At 42.8% G+C, this 27,378-nt stretch overlaps 3 protein-coding genes across 14 annotated transcripts in view; 1 reads left to right on the top strand and 2 right to left on the bottom strand.

Annotated features, from left to right (window-relative positions):
• pnpla7b (patatin-like phospholipase domain containing 7b) overlaps positions 1-4,073 on the bottom strand; it is a 473,312-nt gene extending 469,239 nt beyond the window's left edge. Inside the window, exon 1 of the mRNA XM_072488205.1 lies at positions 3,995-4,073. Coding sequence (XP_072344306.1) covers positions 3,995-4,037 — 43 coding nt within the window. The 5' untranslated portion in view covers positions 4,038-4,073. The remainder of the gene's footprint in view (positions 1-3,994) is intronic.
• Positions 4,074-4,237: 164 nt separating this feature from the next.
• mrpl41 (mitochondrial ribosomal protein L41) overlaps positions 4,238-27,378 on the top strand; it is a 51,533-nt gene continuing 28,392 nt past the window's right edge. For 2 of the 6 annotated variants that reach the window (XR_011937619.1, XR_011937618.1), the window contains exon 1: positions 4,246-4,317. Coding sequence is in view for 2 of the 6 variants with exons in the window: in XM_072488201.1 (XP_072344302.1) it covers positions 9,618-10,025 (408 nt within the window). In the remaining 4 variants the exon portion in view is untranslated. Of the gene's footprint in view, positions 4,318-4,361; positions 4,541-9,605; positions 10,215-16,093; positions 16,118-27,378 lie in introns of those variants that run through there. The other 4 variants (XM_072488201.1, XM_072488202.1, XR_011937617.1 and 1 more) reach the window with 4 other exon arrangements.
• Positions 12,351-27,378, bottom strand: part of dph7 (diphthamide biosynthesis 7) — a 68,707-nt gene continuing 53,679 nt past the window's right edge. For 6 of the 7 annotated variants that reach the window (XM_072488193.1, XM_072488196.1, XM_072488194.1 and 3 more), the window contains 4 exons: positions 26,643-26,715; positions 21,814-21,879; positions 20,692-20,879; positions 12,351-13,566 (listed from right to left, as the gene is read on the bottom strand). In XM_072488193.1, coding sequence (XP_072344294.1) covers positions 13,112-13,566; positions 20,692-20,879; positions 21,814-21,879; positions 26,643-26,715 — 782 coding nt within the window. In that variant the 3' untranslated portion in view covers positions 12,351-13,111. Of the gene's footprint in view, positions 13,567-16,108; positions 17,987-20,691; positions 20,880-21,813; positions 21,880-26,642; positions 26,716-27,378 lie in introns of those variants that run through there. The other variant, XM_072488200.1, reaches the window with a different exon arrangement.

Raw genomic sequence — 27,378 nt, 5'->3', positions numbered from 1 at the left:
AATGATATAAATTGGTTATAAGAATGAATCTATATGCATGCGGTTGCCTCCTGAACAACAAGCGATCCCTCATCAGATTTAATTATTGGTTGCTTGCACGCTCAGCATAGAAGCTTAATAAATCATAATATTGCAATAGCAGTTACAAATGTTTAGATTTTATAAGACAGTTTTATTTTAAACTGTCCCCTTCAATTTAAGATAAAACAGAGTGGTTTGGAGAGGGAGATGGAACCGCCTATGGGGTCTGTCCAGAAACAAATTTACGTAACCTACTAGTGAAGGAAAAAGAAACTCAAATTGAAACTTACAAAAAGGTGAAAATCTTCACACCTGGACACAAAGGAGGTGGTAAGCTGGCCTTACTGCTGCCTAGACTCTGAGTCAGTCAGATCGAGAGTTTTGGGGAAGGTGACCCACAACAGATAGTGCCAAACCAGACGGAAAGAAAGGACTGCTTTAGAGTTATTCGCTAAGCAGAATGCTGGTGTGGATGGAATCGCTGTTCATGGAAACGAGCATTGTGAAGGGTTAATGACCACAAAGTCACCATAGGGCACTCTGTCACTGGAAGTCTATTTGATTTTTCTCAAAAAGGTGAGTGCAGAAGAATTTGTTTAAAAGGACACTGGAAGATTCACCCTGTTAAGGTTAGGAGGAGCTTTGGACTTTACACGCAAGGCCATATTTCTGTGGAGAGTATGGTGTAATATACATTGCAGGGGTTTTCTGTTGTGCTAAGAAGTAAATCGGGAATACCATTTTTGCAATTTAGCATTAGGTAATTTTGGGGCTATGTTAATTTTAGTCTGTTGGTTACAGTAAAAATCTTAAAACATGAAATCAGTCGCTGGGAAATTCATATCTTTTTAAAAGTTGTCAGCCTCCATGGAGATCTTAATGCCATCCAAGACACGGTACATCATCTTATGCATTTCACTCCCTCCATCACTGGCGTACAGTGACTGCAGTATGTACCATCTATAAGGTCTCAACAGCTGCTTGCCAGAACTTCTTCAAGCTCCCAAACTCACAACCCAGAAGGGATCATCACCGCCTGCAAATTCCCCTTCAAATCAAAGCATAATCACCATGGGCTTAAGTCGGTTGCTCTTTCCAAGGGCCAGTGCAGATACGATTGTCTGAATGGCCTCCTTCTGCACTGTAAATTCTATGATTCCATGGCTGGGTCCAAAACCTGGAACTTTCTACCTGACATCACTTTGGGAGCGCCTTCCCCATTCAGACTGCAGACCCAAAAGAATCCCTTGCCGAAAATAGGGGTATCAGCCAGCAGAGGTCAGTCACATTGCAATTTTGTGATAGTCAAAAGGTGACTGGGTTAGGGAGGCAATAGACAATCAGGCATGAAAGAGAACCATGCAAATTCATTTGGCCTTTGAGTAAAATACTTTTACTAACTTACTTAAAGTCCCTAGGCCTGCCTGGTTTCGGTTTAATGATAAAAACTTTAGATGAATCTGATCGTAATTTATTAGTGCAAATTGGGAATTGTATTTAAGTGACGAATAAAGACATTTCAGAAGGATTTAATAATTACATAGACACTATAGATGAACATTTGTCACTTTTGGATGTAAAGGAATATTTATTTCAATCAAAACAGCTGATACCCACTTCCATATGTTTTCTCTGCTCTGGGTTTTAAACCAATATTGCACAAGTCATGTGTTGTGTTGCCAAACAAAGGCGTTACTTTGCAAATTAATTATTTAAGATAGCACTGACGCACTGTTAGCACACCATCTTGATCTGATTAATCCTTGGATCGAGATTGGATGAGCTAATTGAGCTGCAACATATTGTAGAGTCTTTCCATTTTGTTTTTGCGCTATCTTATCTAGCTAAAGAAGGAAGTTCTGAAAATATTTAACACAAATACAGAAGGTAATGTAACTATGTGACTGCATCACCTAAAAAAGGAGTTCGTGAAAATGAATAAAGGAACCCTGAAAATCAATGAGTAGGCCTTGTGAGAAACTCTAAAAGAGCCCGTGAAATAAAATCTTACTTTGATCCTTATTGTACAGCATCGCTCCGGCTTGGCCAATAAGTAACATTCAAACGACACAAGTGCCGGGCAATAACCACCTCAAAGGAAAGATTCCCATCACGATATTCAATGGAATGACTATCACTGAAATCTTCAGCATCAACATTTGCGGGTTACCATGGACCAGAAACTTAATTGGATGACCCACATAAAAACTGTAACAACCCTCGGAAGTGGTACGTAAGAAAAACTTGTACATTTTTTAAAAAATTGTGTGAAATCAATCATTGGTTTTATGAAAATGGCTTTTAAGATTTTGCATTAATTGCAATGGATCAATTGTAATTTTCTTGAATAAGAAATACTAACCCATGTGACTTGCCAACCCTTGATATAGAATCAGTACGAATAGGAAGGAAGACAAGACAGAAGGAGTGTGGCCAGACATGAAGCAGAGCCAGAGACAGAAGGGATTAGCACACAGATACAGGAGCTCTTGGACACACTATGAACAGGCTTACAAAAAGGTCTAAAATTTGGAAGGCTGTGTGAATAGATCAGAGAAGCGAATCAGCGAGGTGTTTTATCAAAAGTGGCCAAACCATAAAATAGTGATGTTGGTTAGCCAATTGGAAAGGAATTCTGGAGAGCTGCACCATCAGGAATGCTGTGACCCAAGAAAGAGAGGGTTCATAGAAGTGTGCCTTTCTGATAACACAGAGGTGAAAGCTGCTGTCAACTGGGTCACAAGACGTACCCTGCAGGAATAAAGGCCAGCATGTTGTGAAACTGTGTAGCTATGTAATGCCATACATGCTGAAGTGGAAAGCAAGTGGTTGTGTCATATATTTATTTGGAGTGTCAATAATTCAAAGTGAAATTTATGTTTTTATTTGAAGTATTATTTTCCTGTTCATTCATGTTTATTTTACGTTGCATTCGAGTAAACATTACAAAAAGAGAAATCTTATTCACATGGAGAACAATTGATAAGTTTAGATATGTTGGTCTCAAGTAGCCTCACAGGTATCATAACAATTGTGGCTAAAAGAGCACAGGTTTGAAATTCTGCAGCAAGTAACTCACCTCCCTGGTCCCCAAAGCATGTCCACCATCTACAACTCAGAAATTTGATGGAACACTCTACAAGTTCTGGCCGAGCATGCCTCCAACAACACAAGAAACTCAATACCATCCAGGCCAAAGCAGCCCGATTGACTGGCTTGCCATCTAACACATCGCTGTGTGCACCATCTAGAAGATGCATTGCAGCAATCCACCAAGGCTTCACCACCTTCTAAATCCACGACCACTCCCACCTTGAACAAGGGCAACAGGCGCATGGGAACACCACCACCTGCACGTTTCCCAAGTCACACACCATCCTGTGTGGAAATATATCGTCGTTCCTTCATTGCCACTGGGTCAAAATTCTGGATCTTAACAGCACTGTGGTTGCAACTACAGCAAGAGGATTACAGCAGTTCAAGCAGGCAGCCGAATGGTTCTATTTTGCATCACAAAATACACAGGTGTAAGAGTCAACACAAGAGTGTAGAGGTTTATACCTGACTGCAGGGAATGATTCCCAGGTGGAGTGGCACATATCCAAATCTTGGGGGTGGGGGGGGGGGGGGGGGGGGGGACCCTGGATCTGAAGGGGCGTTTTTTTATCCAAGGCCCGAGAAGGGGGGGGGGGGGGGGAAAGAGGTGTTGTACCCGGGTCTGGGGAATTGTACCCCGGGTTAGTGGGTGGGAGGGGGAAGAGAGTTGTACCCATGGTCTGTGAGGGGGATTTAGCCCAGGCCTGTGCGGGGGGGGTTGTGTCCCGGGGGTGGGAGAGAGTTGTACCCTGGGTATTTCGGGGGGATGGAAGAGTTGGATCCCAAGTCTGAGGGTGCAGTTGTTTTTTTACCGGTTTGCACCATTCCCGCTGTCAGGCTGAGCTACCATTTGGAAAAAACGGACATGATCGAATACCTGGATCGAGCATCATCTCTGGGTCTGGCGGCCCGGTCTCCATGGCCGCTGAGATGTCCCCACCCCCTCCCCCGGTTAACTGCAGCCGCCCCAAAGGCCCCACTCCTCCTGCCGGACTCTGACCCAACACAGCCTGTTGTTGTGCTGCGCTGCGCAGGCGCAGGCCCGCCGCCTCCTGATTGGCCGAAACCCACACTCGCCGCAGTACGGCCGTCGGTGATTGGACAGGGGCGCCCGCCAATGGTGGCGCGACGTGCTGCGCGGTGGGGAGTGAGGCGAGGGGAAGAGACAGCGGGGGCAGCTGGAGGCAAGAGCGACGCAAGGTGAGAGAGAAATAGGGATCGTGGCAGTGAGCGCGCGGCAGGCGCTGCAAAGGCTCCCCGAGGGTTAGTCAGGCTGACGGGGTCTGTTGCCCCGGGTGACGGCATGCCCCCAGTTCCTAACATCGGCCGGGCGGCGGGCGGGGCAGTGAACCAGGAGCAATGAGTTCAAATTCGTCTCGGGAATCTAAACTCAGTTAAACAAACCGAGAATAGAAAAGCTAAGGTGAGTAACGATGGCCATGGAACTCCTGGGTCCTTCAGAGACCTGGGTCTGCTGAACTTATCCGACCAGGCCTTGATATGACCCCCGAATCACCAATGTAGTTGATTCTGAGCTGTCTCTGGAATGACTGTCTGCTACGAAAAGGTCTAATAAGGAAAAAAAAAGCGAATGGCCAACACATATCGACCAAGCACACAAGGCAGCCCAAATAATCCTACAATAGTTTGCTTGAAAATGTAGCTCCACTGTTTAAGAAAGGAGGAAGAGAGAAGCATATTTCAACAGGCAGATGGGATCGAAGTCCCTGCAATAATAATAATCTTTATTAGTGTCACATGTAGGCTTACATTAACACTGCAATGAAGTTACTGTAAAAATCCCCTAGTTGCCACACTTTGGTGCCTGTTCAGGTACACTGTTAGCCTGACATCAAGACAAAGTCCCACCTTTCAGATTCCCTTGTTAGTATATTCTCTGACCAGCGTTAAGCCTTTGTACATCACAGGCAATCATTTGCCGATATATCTTTTCTTTGCCCCCGAGGAGGCAGCAGCGATGACAGAGCAGAAACCTTGCTGTGTTTTAACGGGGAGATGGAGTTGAAGACTCTGCAATAATAATAATCTTTATTAGTGTCACAAGTACACATACATTAACACTGCAATGAAGTTACTGTGATAATCCCCTAGTCGCCTGTTCGGGTACACTGAGGGAGTATTCAGAATGTCCAATTCACCTAACAAGCATGTCTTTTGGGACTTGTGGGAGGACCTGGAGCACCCAGAGGAAACCCATGCAGACACGGGGAGAATGTGCACAGACAGACAGTGATCCAAGCCAGGAATCGAACACTGGTCCCTGGCGCTGTGAAGCAACAATGCTAACCACTGTGCAAGCAGGTTCCATAGAAGAATCCATACAGTGCAGAAGGAGGGCATTCAGCCCATCAATCTGTATCGACCATCCGAAAGAGTACATCTGCCGAGGCCCACTCCCCCGTCCTATCCGCGTAACCCCGCATATTGATCATGGCAATTTCACCTAACCTGCACATCTTTGGACTGTAGGAGGAAACCGGAGCACCTGCAGGAAACCCACACAGACATGGGGAGAAAGTGCAACTCCACATAGAAGGTTGCCCAAAGCCAGAATAGAGCCTGGGTCCCTGGCACTGTGAGGCAGCAGTGCTAGCCATTCTGCCACCGTACCACTCACTCCTTCCATTGGTCCTTCTCACCCATCAGAAAGGTACTTTAAAAATTGAGAAGCATTGCCTGGAATGGTTGCAGCTGAAGTGCAGTCTGAATGGAGAGATTAACCTGGAAATGTCCGAATTTCTCATTCCAGAACTGCAATACGGCTTTGTTCAATTTTGAAATGTTCACCAATTTTGTCTGCCAGTTTTGAGGTGATTTCTTTTTTCAAATGCCTCTTTTTTTTTAAATTTCAATATGTCTCGTGTTGCTCCCCTGCCTGTCATTTGTACTGTATCACAATTTGCAATACAGTAACTGCACAAATCAATCCTACCCTCACTTTGTTGGAATCTAACTTAGTCCCATTGAATTGCTTGTGAAGTTTTGTGGGAACATACCACCACTGCGATAGTGAAAGTAGTAGAATATTATAAAGAATGTGACAACTGGATACTTGAAAAATAATGATCATTGGGAGAGTCAGCCTGGATTTATGAAAGTCCAAAGATGTGCGGGGTAGGTGGATTGGTCATGCCAAAATGCCCTTTAATGTCCAGGAATATGCAGGTTAGGTTATGGGATTATAGGGTGGAGTGGACACTCTTAAATGGGCAGAGTACTCATTCGAAGGGTCGGTGCAGACTTGATGGGCCAAATGGCCTCCTTCTGCACTGGGACTCTATGAAATCATGTTTGACAAACCTGTTGGAGTTTTTGGGGATGTTACTGGCAGAAAAGGGGATCGGTGGATGTGGTGTATTTGGATTTTCAGACTTTTGATAAGGTCCCTCACGGGAAGTTAGCAAATAAAATTAGACCACATAGCGTAGGCAATATTCTGGCATAGATTCAGGATTGGTTAACGGACAGAGAATAGGAATAAATGGGTCATTCTCAGATTGATTAGAAGGGTACCACAAAGATCAGTACTTGGTCCCCTGCTTTCGCAGTCTACATCAATGATTTGGATGTGGGGACCAAATATAATATTTCCAAATTTGCGGATAACATAAAGCTAGATGGGAATATGAATTGTGAGGAGGATGCAAAGATACTTCAACATTTGTCAAGTTTAATGCGTGGCAGATGGAATATATTCTGGATATGTGCGAGGCTATTCATTTTGGTAGGTGGAATTGAATATTTCTTAAATGGTAGGAGCTTGTTTGATATCACAAAAAGATTTGAGTGTAGGATTAAAGGTGATTTGTTTCAATTGCACAGAGCCTTGGTTAAATTACCTGGAGTATTGTGTACAGTTTTGGTCTCCTTATCAAAGGATCAATATACTTATCGAGGAATTGCAGTGGAGGTTCACTAGACTAAAAGTTGCGATAGGGTACTGTCCTGAGGAGAGATTGAGGAGACAGCCTATATTCTCGAAAGGTTTGAAGAATGAGAGGTGATCTCATTGAAACTTAGAAAATTCTTAAGGGGTTGGACAGATTAGGTGCAGAAAGGCGGTTTCCCCTGGTTGAGGTGTCTAGGACCAGGGGACAGTCTCAGAAGAAGGGTCAAGTCACTTAGGACTGAGATGAGGAGGAATTTCTTACTCAGAGGGTCATGAATCTTTGGAATTCTCTACCCTGGGGAGCTGTGGAGGCTTTGTCATTGTGTTCAAGATAGAAATGAATAGGTTTCTGGAGACTAATAATGTCAGGGAATATGAAGATAGCACAGGAAAGTGGCATTAAGATAGATGATCAAGCATGATCTAGTTGAATGAGGGAACAGGCTCAAGGGGCTGAATGACCTACTCCTGTTCCTCTGTACAAAATTCAGAGAAATGTCACTCTGTTAATCAAACAGCCTGATGGAATAAGAACTAGGAGCAGGAGTAGGTCACCTGGCCATTCGAGCCTGCTCCGCCATTCAACAATATCATGGCTCATCTTTTTAGGACTCAGCTCCACTTACCCGCCCACTCACCGTAACCTTTTATCCTTTTACTGTTCAAAAATCTATCTACCTTTGCCTTAAAAACATTTAATGAAGTAGAGGTAACTGCTTCACTGAGCAGGGAATTCCAGATCATATTCTCATATTCATTCCTTTGGGTAAACGTCCCAGACGCCTCCATCACCATCCCTGGATATGTCCTGTTAGAGCAGCAGGCAGACCCATCAAAAGTTGCGGCTAAATGGGATACAATCAGGAGTGAAGCCTGCAATTCAACATTGATGCCAGATCCCATTATGTCTCATTGCACCAAGTCAAACATGAGTCACTTGGAACAGGCAATGAGGGAAGGGTGGAGGTGAGGGAATGGTAGTGGAGTGATAAATTATACAGAAATAAAACTACTCCAGAGGTCGGAGATTTATTCTGCAATATATAATCGGATTCTTTGTCCCAATATTGTGCTGAATTCCTTCAAAATGCTGTCACCAAACATTCATTTCTGTGGCAGTTGTGTTTTGTTGGTTATCTTGAGGTTAATTTGAGTAACTTTGTTGAAATGTATCAAGTTGCTTTTGGAAATCTTTCCCACTTAATCTCCTTTTTCTGAATTAGTAACGAAACAGCTACATTTGTAGATTTTTGTGAAGGTTGTGCCTTTAGCTCAGTGATTTTCAAAATGGGGGTCCCGATAGTGTAGAATGGGTCGTCAAAAGGTCACAAAAATGAACCCCAAATATCGTCTGACCATGTTTACTGTTTTCTCTTGTGGTAAATTCTCACTGCAGTACTTCTCTCGTGATAAATTCTCACTGCAGTACAATGTATGACCGCGTGAGGCTGATGTAGAAGCTGGTGCCGTGGACTTCCTTGCCTCTCTGGGCCAGAATATAGTTGGGCAGTTTGCAGCCAAGTCCGAGACCTGTAAAATTCTCTGCTACTGTGTTCAGCATCAGGATCTGTATTATTTCTTGAGTTCAGTGTGTCACAAACAAACCCCATGCGTCTTTTATCATTCTCTCAGTTAAGCTGGACACTTGGCCTCCCCCAGCCCTTCAAGCCCTAATGTCCACTCCTTCCACTTCCGAATTGTCTCTCCACACCGGGGCTCTTCTTCAAAGACGCTTCTTTTTTTCATCACGTCTTCCCCACTATCCACCCACTCTTCCCAGGTACCCATCCCCAAGCATCAGTCTCTGCCGTGTGGCTACATGGACTCCATCAACTAAATTGGTTCCTCTACAGCAAGGGCTTTTGCATCTACCTTTATCGGGGCTTCAATTGTTCGCCAAAGATGACATTAGCTAGCAACTAAACTACACTCATGTACACGGGAGCCGGTAAATGCTGCAGGTGTATGGAATGGAATGTGTCTGCACATTTTGCATATTGGTCAGCTGAGTTGTGCCCAGCATTGGTTATTTTTTTAAGCATGCCTTCAGTCTGTTACATAGATATCTGGGAAACTACTGACAGGCATCCAGTGACTTTCTGTCTGACCGTGTTTTTCGTCAACAGTTAGGGCTCTTGTTTCTGAAGTTCAAGTATTGAGTGTAATTTCCCATCCGAGGACTTGTTACGTTTTGAACGCGAGAACATGACATTGCTAAACTGTGCAATATTGTGCCTGTTGATCTTTCCAGCACTTGCACCCAATTTCCAAATGCTAACAATGGGTGTGAAGAAGTAAAATAATCCTGAGTAGCGCCCTTTAGCAATGTGTCAGGTTGGAACTGTCATTTACGGTGGAACAGCAGCTCAATTTACAAATTTACATTCAATAATACAGAAGTGCAAACAATGACTTGTGACTTTTAACAGTAAATATGGAGAATCTTGTGAATGTGGCATGGGTCGTGATTGTCGTCCATTTTGTAAACGTGGGTCGCTCAAAAAGAAGTTTGAAAACACTGTATTAGCTCTTCTAGCTGTTTAGATCGACCATTACTCCTTTTATCTATCTTTGTTAGGTGTAATCAACCATGGGATTACTATCAAATCTGGCTCGGGGTTTGGTGCGTGGAGCTGATCGGACAGCAGAACTCACAAGCAAGCGTGGACCCCGCAGTTTCTATAGATCACGGGGTGCCAAACCAGGAGGGATAATTACTTCCAGCGGCAAGTTTCTAAAGATCAGGACCATGGTGCCCGAGTTCATAGTCCCCAATTTGGAAGGGTTTAAACTGAAACCTTATGTGTCTTACAAAGCACCAAGAGGAACAGAGCAACCCCTGACAGCCAAGAAACTCTTCACAGAAACAGTTGCTCCACAAATAGAGAAAGACTTTCAGGAAGGGAACTTTGACCTGAACAATCTTGAAAAGTATGGCTTTGAACCAATACAAGAGGGCAAACTCTTCCAACTGTATCCAAAAAATTATGTGCGTTAATAAGAATTGGATTGTTTGCTACACTGAATTGTGAGATAAATAGGAAGTGGTAGACATCTATGGTGTCACCTCAGCAAAATTACATCGATGCTGCACTGTAAGAGATGTTAAATACCATGTTTATGCCAGCAAGTGTTTGTATAATTTGCTGTTACTACCAGAATTACCTAATTAAACCTCCTTTCATTACATCAGGTCCTCCTATGTTACTGAATTCAAAAATTCTCCTAGTCTTCAAGACTGCATTTTTTGGCAACATTGTATGTTTTTCTCCGTTCTAATACCATCTTTAACTTATTTTGTTAACCACTTTTCCCATTGTTTTTATTCCTTAAGGGAATGTACATTTATTGTAAATTATGAATTACTTCTTGGAAATGTTTACCATTACTTATGGGCAGCACGGTGGCACAGTGCCAGGGACCTGGGTTCAATTCCGGCCTCGGGTAACTGCGTAGAGTCTGCAGGTTCTTTCCCTGGCTGCATGAGTCTCCTCTCACAGTCCAAAGCTGTGCAGGTTAGGTGGATTGGCTTTGCTAAATTGTCCCTTAGTGTCCAAAGATGGTGTTGCGGGAATAGGGTGAGGGAGTGGGCTGAGGTAGGGTGCTCTTTCTGCAGTGTCAGGATTCTATACATATCTTTGAATCTAGTTTCCCAATCTACCCTAACCAACTTGCCACTTTAAAAAAAATTGTTTTGTTCAGATTTAAGAACCTAGTTTCAGACTTAACTAAATAACCATCATTGGCTATCCCTCACTTTGAGGATGATGTCCATTCCAGGGTGCAAGATTCCTCCATGAGTCTTCACATAGAATCCCTCCAGTGCAGGTGGCCATTCGACCATCAGGTCTGCATTGACCCTGTGCAAAGACTGAACAGGCGGATTCTTTACTGGAGAAAATAGTCTGTGTATTCAGTTTTTCCTGGTATCATCCTTGGAAATCTCTTATAATATGGAGTCCAGAACTGCTCGCAATATCCTAAGAGTAATCTAACTAAGATTCCATACCAATTTACAACTCACTGTTTTTCAATTTTGTCCCTCGAGAGATGAACACTGGTGCTTTGTTTGCAATTTTATGGCTGCTTGATCATTTAATGTAACAATGCAAGTCGTGAATGTGCACCTCTAGATCCCTTTGTTTTTCCAGCCAATTAAGACATTTTCGAAAGCAGATGTAACCTCTTTATTCCACCTACAAAAATACATATATTCACATTTACTCATTTGTACTTACCAAATTTAGATAAGTACTGTATATTATTGGAAATTTGTGGAAGGGGATTAACGTTAACGTTTAGGTCGTTCTAGTTAACAGCTGGAAAATGTTAGGAAAAAAATAGGTTTTTAAATGTGGGGATGCGGAAGAGGAAGAAAGAATGAAAGGGAAGTTCTGTAATGCAGTGGAAAGAGGCTGAATGGTAATTGGACCTGTAACTAAAGATGGATCAATTGGTGTAAATGGGAATAATGAGCAGCAATAGCTCAATTATTGAAGTCAACATTAGCTTAAAGTCATAGGTAAAGTGTTGGAAGCTATAGACGAGGCATTTAGACACAAGGTTTCTTGAAAGGAAAATCATGTTTAATCAATTCATTGAAGTTCTTTGAAGGAGTCACATGTGCTGTGGGTGTACTGTCCTTAGATTTCCAGAAGGCATTTGATAAGGTTCCCCATCAAAGGTTGCTGCAGAAAATAAAAGTTCATGATGTATGGGTTAACAGATTGGCTAGGTAACAGGCATAAATCGTTCATTTTCTGGTTGGCAGAATGTAACTAATGTGCCACACGTATTAGTGCAGGGGGCCTCAACATTTTGCTTTCAGGTCATTTATATAAATTGTATGGCTGCTAAATTTGCTGATGATGCTTATTCCATTTCTATCTTTTTCCTTGCACCATTACCCCTTTTATCATTTAAACTCTCCTGCCTTCTATCCTATCAAAAGCTTTCCTTTTGTTTGTTCACCCTCTCCTTCACTGCCTCTATACTTACATCACATCTGAAAATACAGAAATTTAAATGTAGACCCTAAAGATAGCTCCTTTTGAAATACAGCGGTCCTTGACCCCTTCCATTATTCGTCACTACATGTTCTCGAAAATGCTGATCTTTCTCAGATAAGATCCAGGAGGACAAGAGGGTGAAGGATACAAACTATTGACAAGAAAGGCACCACCAAGATCTTTCGCTCCCCGGAAAAATGCCTGAAGGAGTGTATAACCTCCACATCGCCGAGAGGTGATCATTTCCTTAAAATAAAATAAACTTCCCTTTCAAGGGAAAAGCAAATCAAGCTTAGAAAAAAAAGCTCAGAATCTGATTGAAGAACCAAATGTTTAATTTTAATTACATTCTGGAGCTCCTTTAAATTTGTACATATTTACAAACCAATTTATACATCAATGAAGGCAGTAAGAAAGATTGTGACAAAAATAGTTTTTGACTAAATACTTCAGTAAAATAAACTTAGTCAAACCTGTCTACTATAGACTTCCAGGAAGTCCCAAAGTAGCTTTTAACAAGAACTCTTCACTGAGATTTTATTGAACACAGAGGACCACAATTGCATAGGTTTTCATCTCACCACACAAAAATGTGAACTGGAACAATTTACCAGCCATGTGATGTGATCTGAGAAGTTTATAAAGCACCACCTTATGCATTCATTAGTGCCTGAGATACTAAGTCTCGTCTGACACCAAATACCTATAATCTTTTTTAAAATTATAAAATCAAGGAAAAATTCTTGGTGACAATGGAGACTTCGATGTTTTCCAGAAATTCTCTCGCTCTCAATTTAATCTCCCTGTCGATATGCCTAGTGGCACCAGAAAGGATATGGAGATATTTAAGTATCATGTTTCTTATATAACAATGACCAATTAATGGTGTACTTATTTGCTCTCCTCCTGCAGTGCCTCTACAGCTGACGGAGAAGAAGTATTAGAATATTACTCCATCTTCGTTACACAGTGCCCAGTCCTGTAATTTTCCTATAGAGTACTGAAATAAACAAGATATCCCCCACATATATTGTCAACTAAGTGAATTTACTTAACATTTCTAACTTTTTAAAAATTAACTGGAACACACAATATTACTTCTTTCCCATCTCCAAACATGCAAAATATGGTCGTAGAAAGAACACGTTGCCAAAAGACTGGCTTTACTTTTAGTCCAATGAACAGCTGCAGGATTGCGCTGCTTTGTTGCTGCAGGGTCCATATTTTGAGATGTACTACTGGCCTGCAAACTGCCAGGAAATCCATCTCCATAATCATCCAGCTCATCTTCCACAACCATATCAAATAAGCCAGTGGGAGACTCGTACTGAAGCTTCAGGTGCTGGAACTTCACCTGTGCTTCCTTTGCTCTTTGGTCATATTTCCTTTTGCTCTGGGTTTCAGTTGAAGATGATACAGGTTGATGTTCGGTGGGGAGCTGAGCATCAAATGATAATCTCGACCAGTCTGCCCCATAGGCCAGCGAGTTGTGTAATATGTAGGAATAAAGAATGGGGCTTTCCTTCTCATCTGCACCAGGAAGGAAAAGTAAAAAATCAAACATGCTAAAGTAAACTGCCATTCGACTGGTTTGCTAAGAAATTAAATAGGCCAATGGGATTAAAGCTTACGGCAATGGTTCCGTGCCCCTGTTGGTAAGTACAGAGACAGCAAATCTGGCACACTACCTTAACCATAGGAGATATCATTAAAAGTGTCTTAAAAATATTTTTGGTCCCATTCCACGCTGTCTAAAAAGCCTTCCATAATATCATCTCAGTTCAGCATGTATCTTTCTCTGAACCAATTGTGGTAGTTTGGCATTCAGCCCAATCATTTTCCAGGCTTCTTGTAAGAACTCTGGGTTTTTTTTTTTGCTTATTCGCTCACTGGTTCGGCCAGCATCTACTTCTCATCCTGAGTTACCGTCAAGATGGTGGCTGCCTTATGAGCTGCCTTCTTGAACTGCTACATGCCTGTGGTGTAGGTACAGTGCTGTTAGGAAGGGAACTTATTTCCATTTCATGTTTAATTTTATCTAAACTTTGATTTCTACATCTACAACTTGAATCTCGCCACAAAATTGCATCAAATCACCAGCTATAAAGCAGCATCTAGTGAAACAGAAACTCATCAGTGGGAACCTTCCTGACATCACACTTTAGTTAGCAGCTGAGACATACAGGTTAGGAAATTGCAGGCTAAAGTGAGCTCAGTTTGTTCATTTGAACATTTGCAATGCTGTAACTGAACTCTCCAGATTAGAAAATTCAACACAAGGTCTCCGCTCTTGTTCCCCATCCAGGGTTCCCAACTAAATGAGAGAGAATAGGGTTGAGTTCAACTGTGTTGGTCTGTTGCTCAAAACAGCTCAACAATGAGACTTGGCAAAACACTCTACGATCATAGATGTTATGAAGGGACGTGGGATGTTTACAGGATCCACACCAGATGGTGAAGACAGTCTTTCCTTGCTTGAGAGTTTATGGACTTGGTACATAGTCAACATGCTTCACCCACACACCCAGTGCCTCAGCTGTCCCCATTTGTACATCAAATACCTATCACCTGCTTTTCCCCTAATGTTACTGAAATTGGAGACATAAGGTTAAATGAACATATGAAATTTATTTAGGCACAAACTCACAAACAACAGAGATAATTGTTTGTTTGTTTTGATGGCGTTAGTTCACAAAGAATATCATCCAAAGCACCAGGAAAGTGTCCTGCTCTTCAAGTGGACTACTGAATTTTCTTTACACTCACCTAAGCCACCAGAATGAGTAGAGGTAATCATGGTTTTAACTATTTGCGTTGTTAGCATCACTGGCAAGGCCAATATTTGTTGCTCGCCCCCAATTGCAGTGGTGAGTCACTTTCTTGAACCACTGCAGACTACAGTTCTTGACCCAGTGATACTGAAGGAACAGCAATATTGTTTCAAGTTAAGATGGTGCGTGACTTGGAGCTGAATTTATAGGAGGTGACGTACCCATCCATCTGCTGTCCTCCTAGGTGGTGCAGTCATGGGTTTGGAAGGTGCTGCCATAGCAGGCTTGGTTAGTTGCTGCAGTGCATCTGGTAATATACACACTGCTACCACTGTGAGCCAATATTGGAGGAAAGCGGTGCTCAGGGTGCAAATCAATTGGGCTGCTTTGTCCTGGTGTCGAGCTTCTTGAAATGTTGTTGCAGCTGCACTCATTCAGGCAAGGAGAGAGGTTCGATCACACTCCTGATGGTGCCTTGTAGATAGATGATGAACATGCTTTTGGCAGATATACATTCTCAGTCTCTAGCACAGATGTGCATCGTCTCCCTTTTAGTTATAGACTACTACAGCAATCAGAAACTAGCCACTGGACTTAAGAATGGCTTCATTCAGCTCGGGGAGAAGATTGCTTTGAATATAAATTAGTTGTTCCATTTAGAAAACCTGGGGTCAAGATCTTTGAATTGAAAAGAAATATCATCCAATTAGTTTGTGCTTTTAATGTCCCCTCGAGATCTCAACTTGAGGGTGCATCTTCCAGAGAACTGCTATGTTGACTTCAACTTGTAAATAAACAAGGAGGGGACTCTTACAATCCAGCTCTAAATAGGCCCAGTTTGAAACTTTAAAAAAAATTAACTAACAGAGGTTAACGGTGTTCGTCTCAGCTTTCACTTTTCCAACTTATGCTGGGGTAAGGATCCTCCTGTTTTAAACCGGTTTGATCCCAGTTTTCCCAATTTTTTGCTATTATAATTTTTATCCATGAACGATTAATGGGCTTTTTTTTTTAATTTATGGAGTGTTGGCGTCGCTGGCAAGGCCAGCATTTATTGCCCATCCCTAGTTGCCAGAGATGGTGATGAGTTGCCTATTTGAACCTCTGCAGTCTCTGTGCAGGTACATCCAAAGTGCTGTTAGAAAGAGAGTTCAAGGATTTTGACCCAACAACAGTGAAGCAACAGGGATTTATTTCCAAGTTGGGGAGTGACTAGAAGGGGAACTTCCAGGTGGTGGAGTTCTCAATCATCTGCTGCTCTTGTCCTTCTAGATGGTCGTGGTTCGGAAGGTGCTGCCTAAGGAATCTTGGTGAGTTACTGCAATGCAACTTTAGATAATGCGACTGCCACTGTTCATCGGTGGTGAAAGGATTGAATGTTTGTGGAAGGGGGGGGGCGGGGGGTGGTATAGGTTAGGAGGCAAGTTATTCGCCCTGGGATTCATTGCCTTTGACCTGCTCTGGTAACCACCTTAATATGGCTAGTCCAGTTCATTTTATGATCAATGGCAACCCGCAGGATGTGGATTGTGGGAGATTCAGCGATGGTAATACCATTGAATGTCATGGGCAATGGTTAGATCCACTCGTGTTAAGTAATGGGTTAAGAGACATTCCAATTAGTTGTCTCATTTATGTTAAGTATCCAATAATTGACACTGATATGTAAAGGGGCTTCAGGTGGCCTTTGTGTGAGTTGATGTGATGTTAAGAGTTTTGTGCAGTGTTTGTGGAAAAGGAGCAGAACCTTTGACTCTTTATACAACAGCAGCTACATATATAACAAATGGTAGCAGAGGACGGTTGCTGTGCAAATGTTAAGGGTTGAAAGATACAACTTTTCCAGACCAAACCAAACCAAGGAGTGAATGAGAAGAAACCCCCCCCCAAAGATATATGGCTGAACCTAGGGTAAAGATGGCTGGATATGACTACCCCCCTTACTTTCTGAAAGGGGATCGTACGACCAATGTAGAAGTTATCATAGAATTTACAGTGCAGAAGGAGGCCATTCAGCCCATCGAGTCTGCACCGGCTCTTGGAAAGAGCAAAGTGTTTTCTGAGCTGGAATTGGAAGAGTTAGATTCAGAAGAAGTTCTGCCAACTAACTCTATTATGTTATATGGATAAAATTTATAATAAGGTTCCGGAAAATAGAGGATTTCTCCATTGAAGACTAATGGAATTTGGCAGACTATATAAAAGGCTGCAGAAACACAACCTGGAATTTCCACAGTATGTGTTGGCCTTTAAATTACTTGACTGTGCTAGAGTGAGCAACATGGATAGGCTCCTGGTTTTGACAGGAGTTCAGTTTGCGGATAAGGATACCTTATTCGATCAGAAGCTTTAAAAAAGTTTCTGGGGAAACATTTGATTCCGATTGCCCGGTGACCCAAATAGGTCAGTCTGCAATAAAGCAGAATATGGAAGATACACTACTAACAGGATGCCGAAATCATACAACTACCAACAGGTTCCAAGACTATAGAAGGAGATCGGGATCCGGAAATTATAAAGACAGAAACCCAGTTAGAACGTACAATAGGAAGATGAACCCCCAAAATGCACGGAGCATGATAAATCGGTGTTTTCAATGTGACTCTCAATACTATTATGCTTTCAACTGTCCAACACGTTATAATAGAGTATTTGAAGCGACACATGGCACAGAAGAGTCAGAAGAGGAAAAAGATAGTGACCAGAAAGAAGGCATTGTCCTATCGACAAGCAGTTTTACGCCGGTAATGAGGGTGTTGGTTGCAGAATCCTTCAATTGTGCTGTATTGGACAGTGGCTGCACATCTACTGCGTGTGGAATTGACTGGTTAAAATGTTACCTGGACTCCTTGAATGCTGAAAATCATAAGGTTAAGGAATTTGAAAGTTACTCAGCTTTGGGGATGATAATACTCTGAAGTCACTGAAAAGAGTGGTGATCCCTTGCAATATTGCCGGAGTGAATCATTTCATTAGCACGGGTGTTGTATCAAGTGAGATACCTTTCCTTCTGCGCAGACCTTCGGGGTGATAGGCTGTGTTTTTAATTTCGCTTTTGGTTCTGAAGCTGGAAGCAGCAGCTTTGCTTCTCTCTCCTCTGCTTTGATGAATTCTCTCTAGAACTCCAGAATAAGATCTCCTCTCTTTCCCCAGTAAGGCTGGAAGCCATTTTAGTGAAACTGCAAAGGATTGAGATTAAAACTCAGCTGGAAGCTATCTCTGAGGCGAGACAAAGAGTTTTAAGAGAGACGTAGGCCCAGTTTAATAAAGGCTAAATTGTCTCTCCAGAAGAAATCCTACTGCCTGTAAGTACTGAATGAATTTTCTACAAGAAGATCATCACTGTACACCGGTAGCTTCAATCGATCAGCATACTGGGAGGAAAGCCTGCGGCAAAGAATTCAACATCAAAAGCAAGGACTCTAATCCTTTTTACCTTAATTCTTATTATTTTTACCCATTCCCACCCGTGTTTGTCTGTCTTGTATGTGTGGGTAGAGGATGGGACAGTTAATGGGGGGGGTAGTAGGTTAGCTTGACGTTATTCCATTGTAATTACTGCATATTTCTTTATTTCGGTTATAAATAAACAGTAAATAACCTAGTGACTGTAAATTATTGGGCAGCCAAGGGATACATTTTTCAAGAATTGTTATACAAATTATTGGTTAATTTGCTTATGTTTGGACTCCAGGGCCGGTGTGGCTGGAATTGATCATGCTCTAGCCCAGGGTGCCATAACATTACTGGAGGGCTCATCCAGGATCTTTGGAACATTAAGACGGCAAATTTTGGTTACAGCGTAAATGTTTAAAGAGACACCAGGCTTGTAGTGATATAACAGGATGGATCTGGAAGCTGCTAAGCGTTTTCTTAAGGTGGACAACTTAAGAGCTGATAGGAACACAGGGTGGTAGTGTAGCATCAGGGACATTTTCTGGTGGGGAAGTTGAGCTGGGGAGAGTTTGATTACAGTTAGAGCATGAAAGGGAATTAATAAGAATAGAAATACAAATGCAGCAACAGGAAAGAAAGCTGAGGAATAAGGGAAAAGAACAATAAATGGAGATGCAAGTGATGAAGTTGGAAAGAGGGAGGGGGAAAATGGGGTGACCTTCCCCTTAGTCGAAGAACAGACATCTCCCTCATCTACCTCGTGCCTCTCACCTGCTCACACAGCAGTGTTTACCGCAGATCTCCGAAGTCCAGTTAATGCTAGTCTAATATTCTGCACTTTTGTTGCCTTTCCAGAATACTCACGAGCGCCCACAAGTCCCATGGCTTTCCTTATAGCTTCCAACATGATGTTTGAATGTCGGGGCAGCACGGTGGCGCAGTGAGTTAGCCCTGCAGCCTCACGGCACTGAGGTCCCAGGTTCGATCCCAGCTCTGGGTCATTGTCAGTGTGGAGTTTGCACATTCTCCCCATATTTGCGTGGGTGTCACCCCCACAACCCAAAGATGTGCAGGGTAGGTGGATTGGCCACACTAAATTGCCCCTTAATTGGAAAATATTAATTGGGTACACTAAATTTTTTTTTTTATATGATGTTTGAATGTCCAGCTCAAGGCATTACAAATGAGTGGGAAGTTGCCAAAAAGTAGAGGGGTGCTTATTCCTAGAACAGAACCCAGTGGCGATATGTTTAAATTGATACAGACCCTCCCAAAATTGGATGAGAAGGAAGTAGAAACTTTTTTTGGGGGGGGGTTTGAGAAAATAGCAACCCAAATGGAGTGGCCAAGATAAAAATGGTCTTTACCCATGCAGAGTAAATTGACGGCTCGAGCACAGGAAGTTTAGGCTTTCCTATCACAGCAGGAGTCTAAGGATTATGAGACAGTAAAAAAGGCTATTCTGGATGCATCGGAGTTGGTCCCTGAAGCATAGAGGCTGAAGTTTTGGAATGTAAGGAGACAGCTAGGACAGACTTATGCAGAATTTGAAAGGGTTAAGTAGAACAATTTTAATAGGTGGGTACGAGTATTAGGAGTTGAAACTACCTATGCGGCTCTAAGAGAGGTTATTCTTTTAGAGGAATTTAAGAAGTCCTTGCCTTCTATGAACCCCCTACCTTCTATGATAAGAACTAATGTTAAAGACCAGAGGGCGAAAATTGTGAGACAAGGAGTAATTATGACCATAATGAGCTAATCCATAAATGTAAACCTTTATTGAATCACCCGCATAATTTTGAAAAGAATAGGAAGTGGGAGAGTGAAAGGAAGACATGTAGCCAAGATAAGAAATGGAATTCCTCCTCAGACCAGAAAGGAAGGTACGGAGGTTGGAGGCCTAGGTGTTACATTGTAATAAGGTGGGACATGTTCAAACATCATGTTGGAAGCTATAAGGGAAGCCCATGGGGCTTGTGGGAACTCGTGAGGATTCTGAAAAGGCAACAAAAGTGCAGAATATTACAGGCAGATTGTAGCGTTAACTGGAATTTGGAGACCTGCGGTAAACACTGCTGTGGGAGCAGGTGAGAGGCACGAGGTAGAAGAGAGAGATGCCTGTTCTTCGTCTAAGGGGAAGGTCACCCCATTTTCCTCAACTGGTCACCAGTTCTCTGGTAGCTCGACCACGTAACCATGTCATGCACAATCACATGGTAGTAATCGTAGCGGAGGCTAATCCTTCCCTCATTTAATGTGAACGTGTAGGCTTTCTAAAAATGAGGTAGTCTCATTGCTATCTCTGCTGAGATGAGATAATTTAAGACCAAGAATCAAGCCTGGGACATTTCTAGCCTGTATGTTCATCTAGCAGACAGTTAATTTACTCACTCAGCTACTGGGTGAGCTGCTAAGCTCGTTAGTGCACAATACTACGTTTTAGTGGTTAAACATTAGTATCGAAACGCCTTAGATTTATGGTACCCACCTTCTAAAGAGCTATTGAATGTCCCCTCACAGTTAAGGATGTGGTACCCATTGTGCATGCAAGCTGCAAGCAGCAGATTCTCCTGAGTTGGATGCCACTTCACCCTCCAAACACCGCCCCTGACATGAGTATCCACCAGAGGCCGTTTCATCTGCCGGGAATCCCAGATAAGGACATGCTCATCATAGCTGTAGACAAAACAAACAGGAAAAAAATCAATTCACTTTAATAGCTGTCCAAATCCAAACGTTTCTAGGACAGGAATTAAAATAAACTTACGCTGCTGAGTTAGTCAGAAATGTCATAAAAATAGGATAATCATTGATTTTAACCCTTTAATTGTTTACCTATATAGGGCTAATGGACTTTTGTTTATAGAAAGAAGGTTCCCTAGGGTTGAAATAATTGAGGGGTTGTGTTTAGCCTAATAAGGTGGTCATAAGACAATTGGTGGATTAGAGATGATGTAATTAATGGGATGAATCAGGTCTGTAGCAGACAGTTTTGCTTTTAGTCTGCCAAAGGCAGAAGGACTTACAGTTTGTGTCTGAAAGGGTCTTTCTACAGAGGACAGCAAGTATTTCTGTTTGCTAACTATATTTACAAGTGGCTTTTGTCTGCAATGGACTTTGCCTAATTGGAGTTAGAGAAGATATAAGTTTGAAGTTAAAGTGTTTCATTGTTAAGAAATTTTAACTGTTAATTGTAAGCTATTTTCTGCGATGCTAATGTAGTTGGTCCTTCATTAAGAATAACGTTTGTTTTAATATTTTTTTAAATCCCTGTTTATCAGTGGAATTACTCCTGGGATTGAAGTATCCCTTCCTCACAGTTTACAAATTTCAAAATTGTTAGGGTTTGTCCTCCAGTTTCCTAACATACATTGGGGTCTGGTCCAGTTCTGTAACAGATATCAATGAAAGTTAAGATAAAAATACACGATAGGTGTCTTTATTGATTAGTGATCGCAGGCTTTTGGAAAAATGTCAACTATTGTCCGTACTGGTGGCCCAAAGACAAACTGGGACAAAGTTTGAGTTTGCCTCATGTTGCAGAACACGACAAATCATCAGATACAAAACAATTGTGACTGCTGTTTGTCAAGGGGAGTAGAAATGTTACCTTCCAGTAGCCAGGATGTGTTGCTTGTGGGGGCTGCTTTGGATGCTGCACACTCCCATTGAATGTCTGAAAAACAATTTTTTCAAAATTAATCTTCATTTTGGGATTTTCTATTTTCCTTTCAATCCCCACTGAAAGAAATCAGTTGGGAAAGACAACATCAATACCAGCAGCTCACAGGTTCAAAGCAGGGGTTGTTTGTTTTTTATATAAAACATTTTATTGCGGTATTTGTGATTTTGTAACAATAACAGAAGAAACAGTGTACATACAAATATAAACATAGTGCAAAGGCCGTCTTCCTCCCTCAAAGGTCCCACCTTTCTTGCACACTTGTCATGTGAGAGTACCTTTAAGAAATGGGTGTGTATATAAATATCTGTAGTGAGAATACCTTTAAGAAATGGGTGTTTATTACTGCAGTGATGTCAGAGGGTGGGTGGAGCTGGGCTGTCTGTCAGCTTTTTACTTTCGTTTTAGGCTGTTTGCTGCAGGGTGTGTTTTAGTTTAGTTTTCAGAGCTGGATAGCTGCAGTCACAGCCAGAAGGTGTATTAGAGTTTCTCTCTGTAATCTAAAGAATGTAATTCAATCCTTTGGTGATTTAAAACTAATGACTGCTCTTAGTAATGACTTTAACCTGATGTGCTTCTGCTGAAACGTTTTTTTTAAAGTCTTCTGGATGTTAAATGGACAGCTTAAGAATTACTTAGTGTTGTATTCTTTGGGGGTTGTATTTGAATTAATGGTTGCTAAGATGTTCACTATGTTTTAAAAAGGTTAACTTGAGTTCATAGAATAAACATTGTTTTGCTTTAAAAAATACTTGTCTATTTCTGCTGTACCACGCCTGCAGAGTGGGCCGTGTGCTCCCCATACCACAATCTAGTAAAAATGGTGGGTCAGGTGAACTCCATGATACACTTTGGGGTCCGCAAAATCCTGGCCCATAACACACTAATCTAAACTAAACCCCCCTCTCTGCTGACAGTTAATTTTCGCTAAAGAAGTCGACAAACGGCTGCCACCTCCGGACGAACCCTGACATTGACCCTCTCAGGGCGAACTTGATTTTCTCCAGACAGAGAAAGCTAGCCATGTCAGTGAGCCAGGTCTCTGACTTGGGGGGCTTTGAGTCCCTCCAGCCTAATAGTATCCGTCTCCGGGCTACCAGGGAGACAAAGGCTAGAACGTCTGCCTCTTTCTCCCCCTGGATTCCCGGATCTTCCGAAAATCGCCACCTCTGGACTCGGTGCCACCCTTGCTTTTAACACCTTGGACATGACATCCGCAAACCCCTGCCAGAATCCCCTAAGCTTCGGGCATGCCCAAAACATATGAACATGGTTTGCTGGTTCTCCCGCACACCTTGCTCACATGTCTTCTATCCCAAAGAACCTGCTCATCCGGGCCACTGTCATGAGTGCCCGGTGAACAACCTTAAACTGTATCAAGCTGAGTGTGGCACATGATGTGGACGCGTTGATTCTACTTAACGTATCTGCCCAGAGACCATCCTCTAAATCTCCTCCTAACTCCTCTTTCCATTTGTGTTTCAGCTCCTCAGTCTGCGTTTCCTCTGACCCCATGAGTTCTTTATAGATGTTCGAAACCTTCCCGTCTCCCACCCATACTCTGGAAACTACCCTGTCCTGTATCCCCCTTGGTGGTAGGAGCGGGAAGGTTGAAACCTAACTGCGTAGGAAGTCCCACGCCTGCAGGTACCTAAACACATTCCGTCCCGTCAATTCAAATTTCTCCTCCAACTCCCTCAGGCTGGGAAAGCTCACCTCTATGAACAGATCTCCCATCCTCTCGATCCCTGCTCTTTGCCATCTCCGGAACCTTCCATCCAGCCACCCCGGGGCAAACCGATGATTATTGCAGATTGGAACCCAAACCGATGCTCCCTCTGCTCCCACATGTTTCCTCCGTTGCCCCAGACTCTCAGGGCCGCCACCACCACGGGGCTGGTGGAGTATCGTGTCGGCGGGAATAGCAGAGGTGCCGTTACCAATGCCCCAAAACTCGTGCCCTTACATTATGCCGCCTCTACTCGCTCCCATACCGACCCCCCTGCCCACCACCCACTTCCGAATCATGTCTATATTTGCCACCCAATAGTAATTGCTACAGCTCGGCAGCGCCAACCCACCCTCCCGCCCGGCTACGCTCCAGCATCACCATTTTTTACTCACGTAATGCCCACCCATACAAAGCCAGAGATCACCTTGTTTACCCATTTAAAAAAGGCCCACGGAATAAAGATGGGGAGGCACTGAAAAACAAACAGGAATCTCGGGAGGACCGTCATTTTCACCATCTGTACCCTCCCAGCCAGTGATAGCGGGAGCATGTCCCGCCTTCAGAAGTCTTCCTTCATTTGGTCCAAATTCGGGGCAAATTTAGCTGATGTAGACGTTCCCATTCCCATGCCCCCTAGATGACTAAATACCGAAAGCTTCCCCCTACCATGCTAAACGGCAACTCCCCCAGTCGCCTCTCCTGCCCTCTTGCCTGAATCGCGAACATCTCACTTTTCCCCATGTTCAATTTATAACTCGAAAACCGGCTAAATTCCTGTAGAATCCTCAATCTCTCCCATCCCCTCTAGCGGGTCAGAAATATATAGGAGCAGGTCATCTGCGTATAGCGAGAATCTGTGTTCCACCACCCCCTTCCAGCCCCTTGAGGCTCTCTGTGCAATTGCCATCGGCTCTGGCCAGCGCCAACAGCAATGGGGCGAGGGGGCATCCCTGCCTCGACCCCCAGTGCAGCCTTAAAATAGCCCGATGTCAAAGCAGGCTTTGTTGAGTCAGCGATCTGAACTAGAATGGCAAAAGTGATATTATTGGATTCAATGCCACTGGGGAGAAATAAAAGGTCAGGTTTCCATTCTTGATTATTATCCATGCGGATGTTGATTGAAACACAGGATCAGGTTTCCTTGGGACAGTCTGATACATTGCTAAGATTCTGTGCAGAACCCTTCCTCTATTCGACAAAGAGTCTTAACATGAAATTTGATTCTTTCTCAGAACAGTACAAGAGATTGAGAAATAAACATCTGCAAACAGAACATAAGAACTAGGAGCAGGAGTAGGCCATCTGGCCCCTCGAGCCTGCTCCGCCATTCAATGAGATCATGGCTGATCTTTTGTGGACTCAGCTCCACTTTCCGGCCCGAACACCATAAACCCTTAATCCCTTTATTCTTCAAAAAACGATCTATCTTTATCTTAAAAACATTTAATGAAGGAGCCTCTACTGCTTAACTGGGCAAGGAATTCCATAGATTCACAACCCTTTGGGTGAAGAAGTTCCTCCCAAACTCAGTCCTAAAACTACTGCCCTTTATTTTGAGGCTATGCCCCCTAGTTCTGCTTTCACCCGCCAGTGGAAACAACCTGCCCGCATCTATCCTATCTATTCCCTTCATAATTTTATATGTTTCTAGAAGATCCCCCCTCATCCTTCTAAATTCCAACGAGTACAGTCCCAGTCTACTCAACCTCTCCTCGTAATCCAACCCCTTCAGCTCTGGGATTAACCTAATGAATCTCCTCTGCATACCCTCCAGTACCAGTACGTCCTTTCTCAAGTAAGGAGACCAAAACTGAACACAATACTCCAGGTGTGGCCTCACTAACACTGTATATAATTGCAGTATAACGTCCCTAGTCTTAAACTCCAACCCTCTAGCAATGAAGGACAAAATTCCATTTGCCTTCTTAATCACCTGTTGCACCTGTAAACCAACGTTTTGCGACTCATGCACTAGCACACCCAGGTCTCTCTGCACAGCAGTATGTTTTAATATTTTATAATTTAAATAATAATCCCTTTTGCTGTTATTCCTACCAAAATGGATAACCTCACATTTGTCAACCATGTATTCGATCTGCCAGACCCTAGCCCATTCACTTAGCCTATCCAAATCCCTCTGCAGACTTCCAGTATCCTCTGCACGTTTGCTTTACCACTCATCTTAGTGTCGTCTGCAAACTTGGACACATTGCCCTTGGCCCCAACTCCAAATCATCAACAAGCAGCCCTTGTTAAAATGACTAAGGAATGACCAAAACAAAAAACATGGGAATTGGCATCAGATTGCTATAGATTAAAGTGTATGACTAGCTGATGCAGTGGTTTTATCCTCTGTCCTTTCACCTCTGGGACCCAAATTAAATTCTTCCAATACCTGTCCATGAGTGTTTTACCAAAAAATGTTTGCAGCGAGTTTGCAGCAGTCACAATTTAATTACCATGGATGAAGGCCCTTGGCACAATGTATATATTTTTTAAATTTAGAGTACCCAATTAATTTTTTCCAATTAAGGGGCAATTTAGCATGGCCAATCCGCCCAGCCTGCACATCTTTGGGTTGTGGGGGTGAAACCCACGCAACACGGGGGGAATGTGCAAACTCCACACAGACAATGACCCAGAGCCGGGATCGAACCTGGGACCTCGGCCCTGGAGGCTGCAGGGCTGCGCCACTGTGCTGCCCTGCCCTTGGCACAATATTGTCCATGGAGTTGTACCAAGCACCCAACCCATGCTAGACGGAACCTATGAGAGATTGATGGTTGGCATGAAAGGATCTTTCCTCTGAACCCAAGCTGTACCCTAACCCTGGTAACGCTTAATGTGTTTGGAAGCGTGTTCCATCCTCCAGATTTCATATAACTCACCTCAAAAAAGTACAAAGATTCATCAGGGTATAAAAATCTTAATAGAAAAAAGAAATTCAGATCTTTAAAGCCGTATGATCTTATTACTCATGCATTAACATTAAATACACAGGTGTTCCAACAAATAAAGCATGTACCCATTGCTGATAAAGATTGCTCTGTCAGTCCCCATCCGCATGTCCCAGCCTTTGAGTTTGCTGTCGTCTCCTCCTGGAGAGGGGGGCAAAAAGAAAGCAATCAGACAGTAAACCTAGAGGCCACAATTTTCTAGTCAGCTTACAAATTAAACATCTTCTCAAATCAGGCAACTGATTGGATTAGGATATTGAAACTAATCCTCTTGCCTCAGGAAGGAGAGAAAAACTTTAAAAGTCAGGGAAAATTGTTAATCTGCTGATGCATCAATGCAAATGCCAGGAGATGACAGTGCGATGTTTTCCATAAATGCACAGCCTACCAATGTTCATCAACTGAAAGTGCCATTCCAGCTACATGCAGTAAGTGTGCCTCAGCAAGATTCGGTCTTCCAGCCAAAGTTGAGGAAAAGAAAAATTAGCAGGGAACACATTTGAAAAATCTACCCTGCACAAGGAAATTTCAACTGTGGGTGCAACCACATTGAATGTTGAGATTACAAGCTTCCACTCAAGCATCATTAAGGCAAGGTACTGCTACATGTGGTCTTGTATTAAATTCATCATGTACTGATCACTGGATCCAACACAACAGTAAAGTTACAAGACAAACAGTGAGACAAGTGCCAATGGAAATGAGTTAGGTTTTCTTTATAAAATAGTACTAGAGAACAAAGCAAACAATAAAAATTGGGAAACTAATACAAGCTGAAAATGTTAGAAAACCAAAAGGTCAGTT

Source organism: Scyliorhinus torazame, chromosome 22 (genome assembly GCF_047496885.1).
Source record: "Scyliorhinus torazame isolate Kashiwa2021f chromosome 22, sScyTor2.1, whole genome shotgun sequence".
Classification (NCBI taxonomy): Eukaryota; Metazoa; Chordata; class Chondrichthyes; order Carcharhiniformes; family Scyliorhinidae; genus Scyliorhinus; species Scyliorhinus torazame.
Note: the sequence above shows the minus strand (reverse complement) of the source record. Positions and strands in the feature narration are given on the sequence as shown.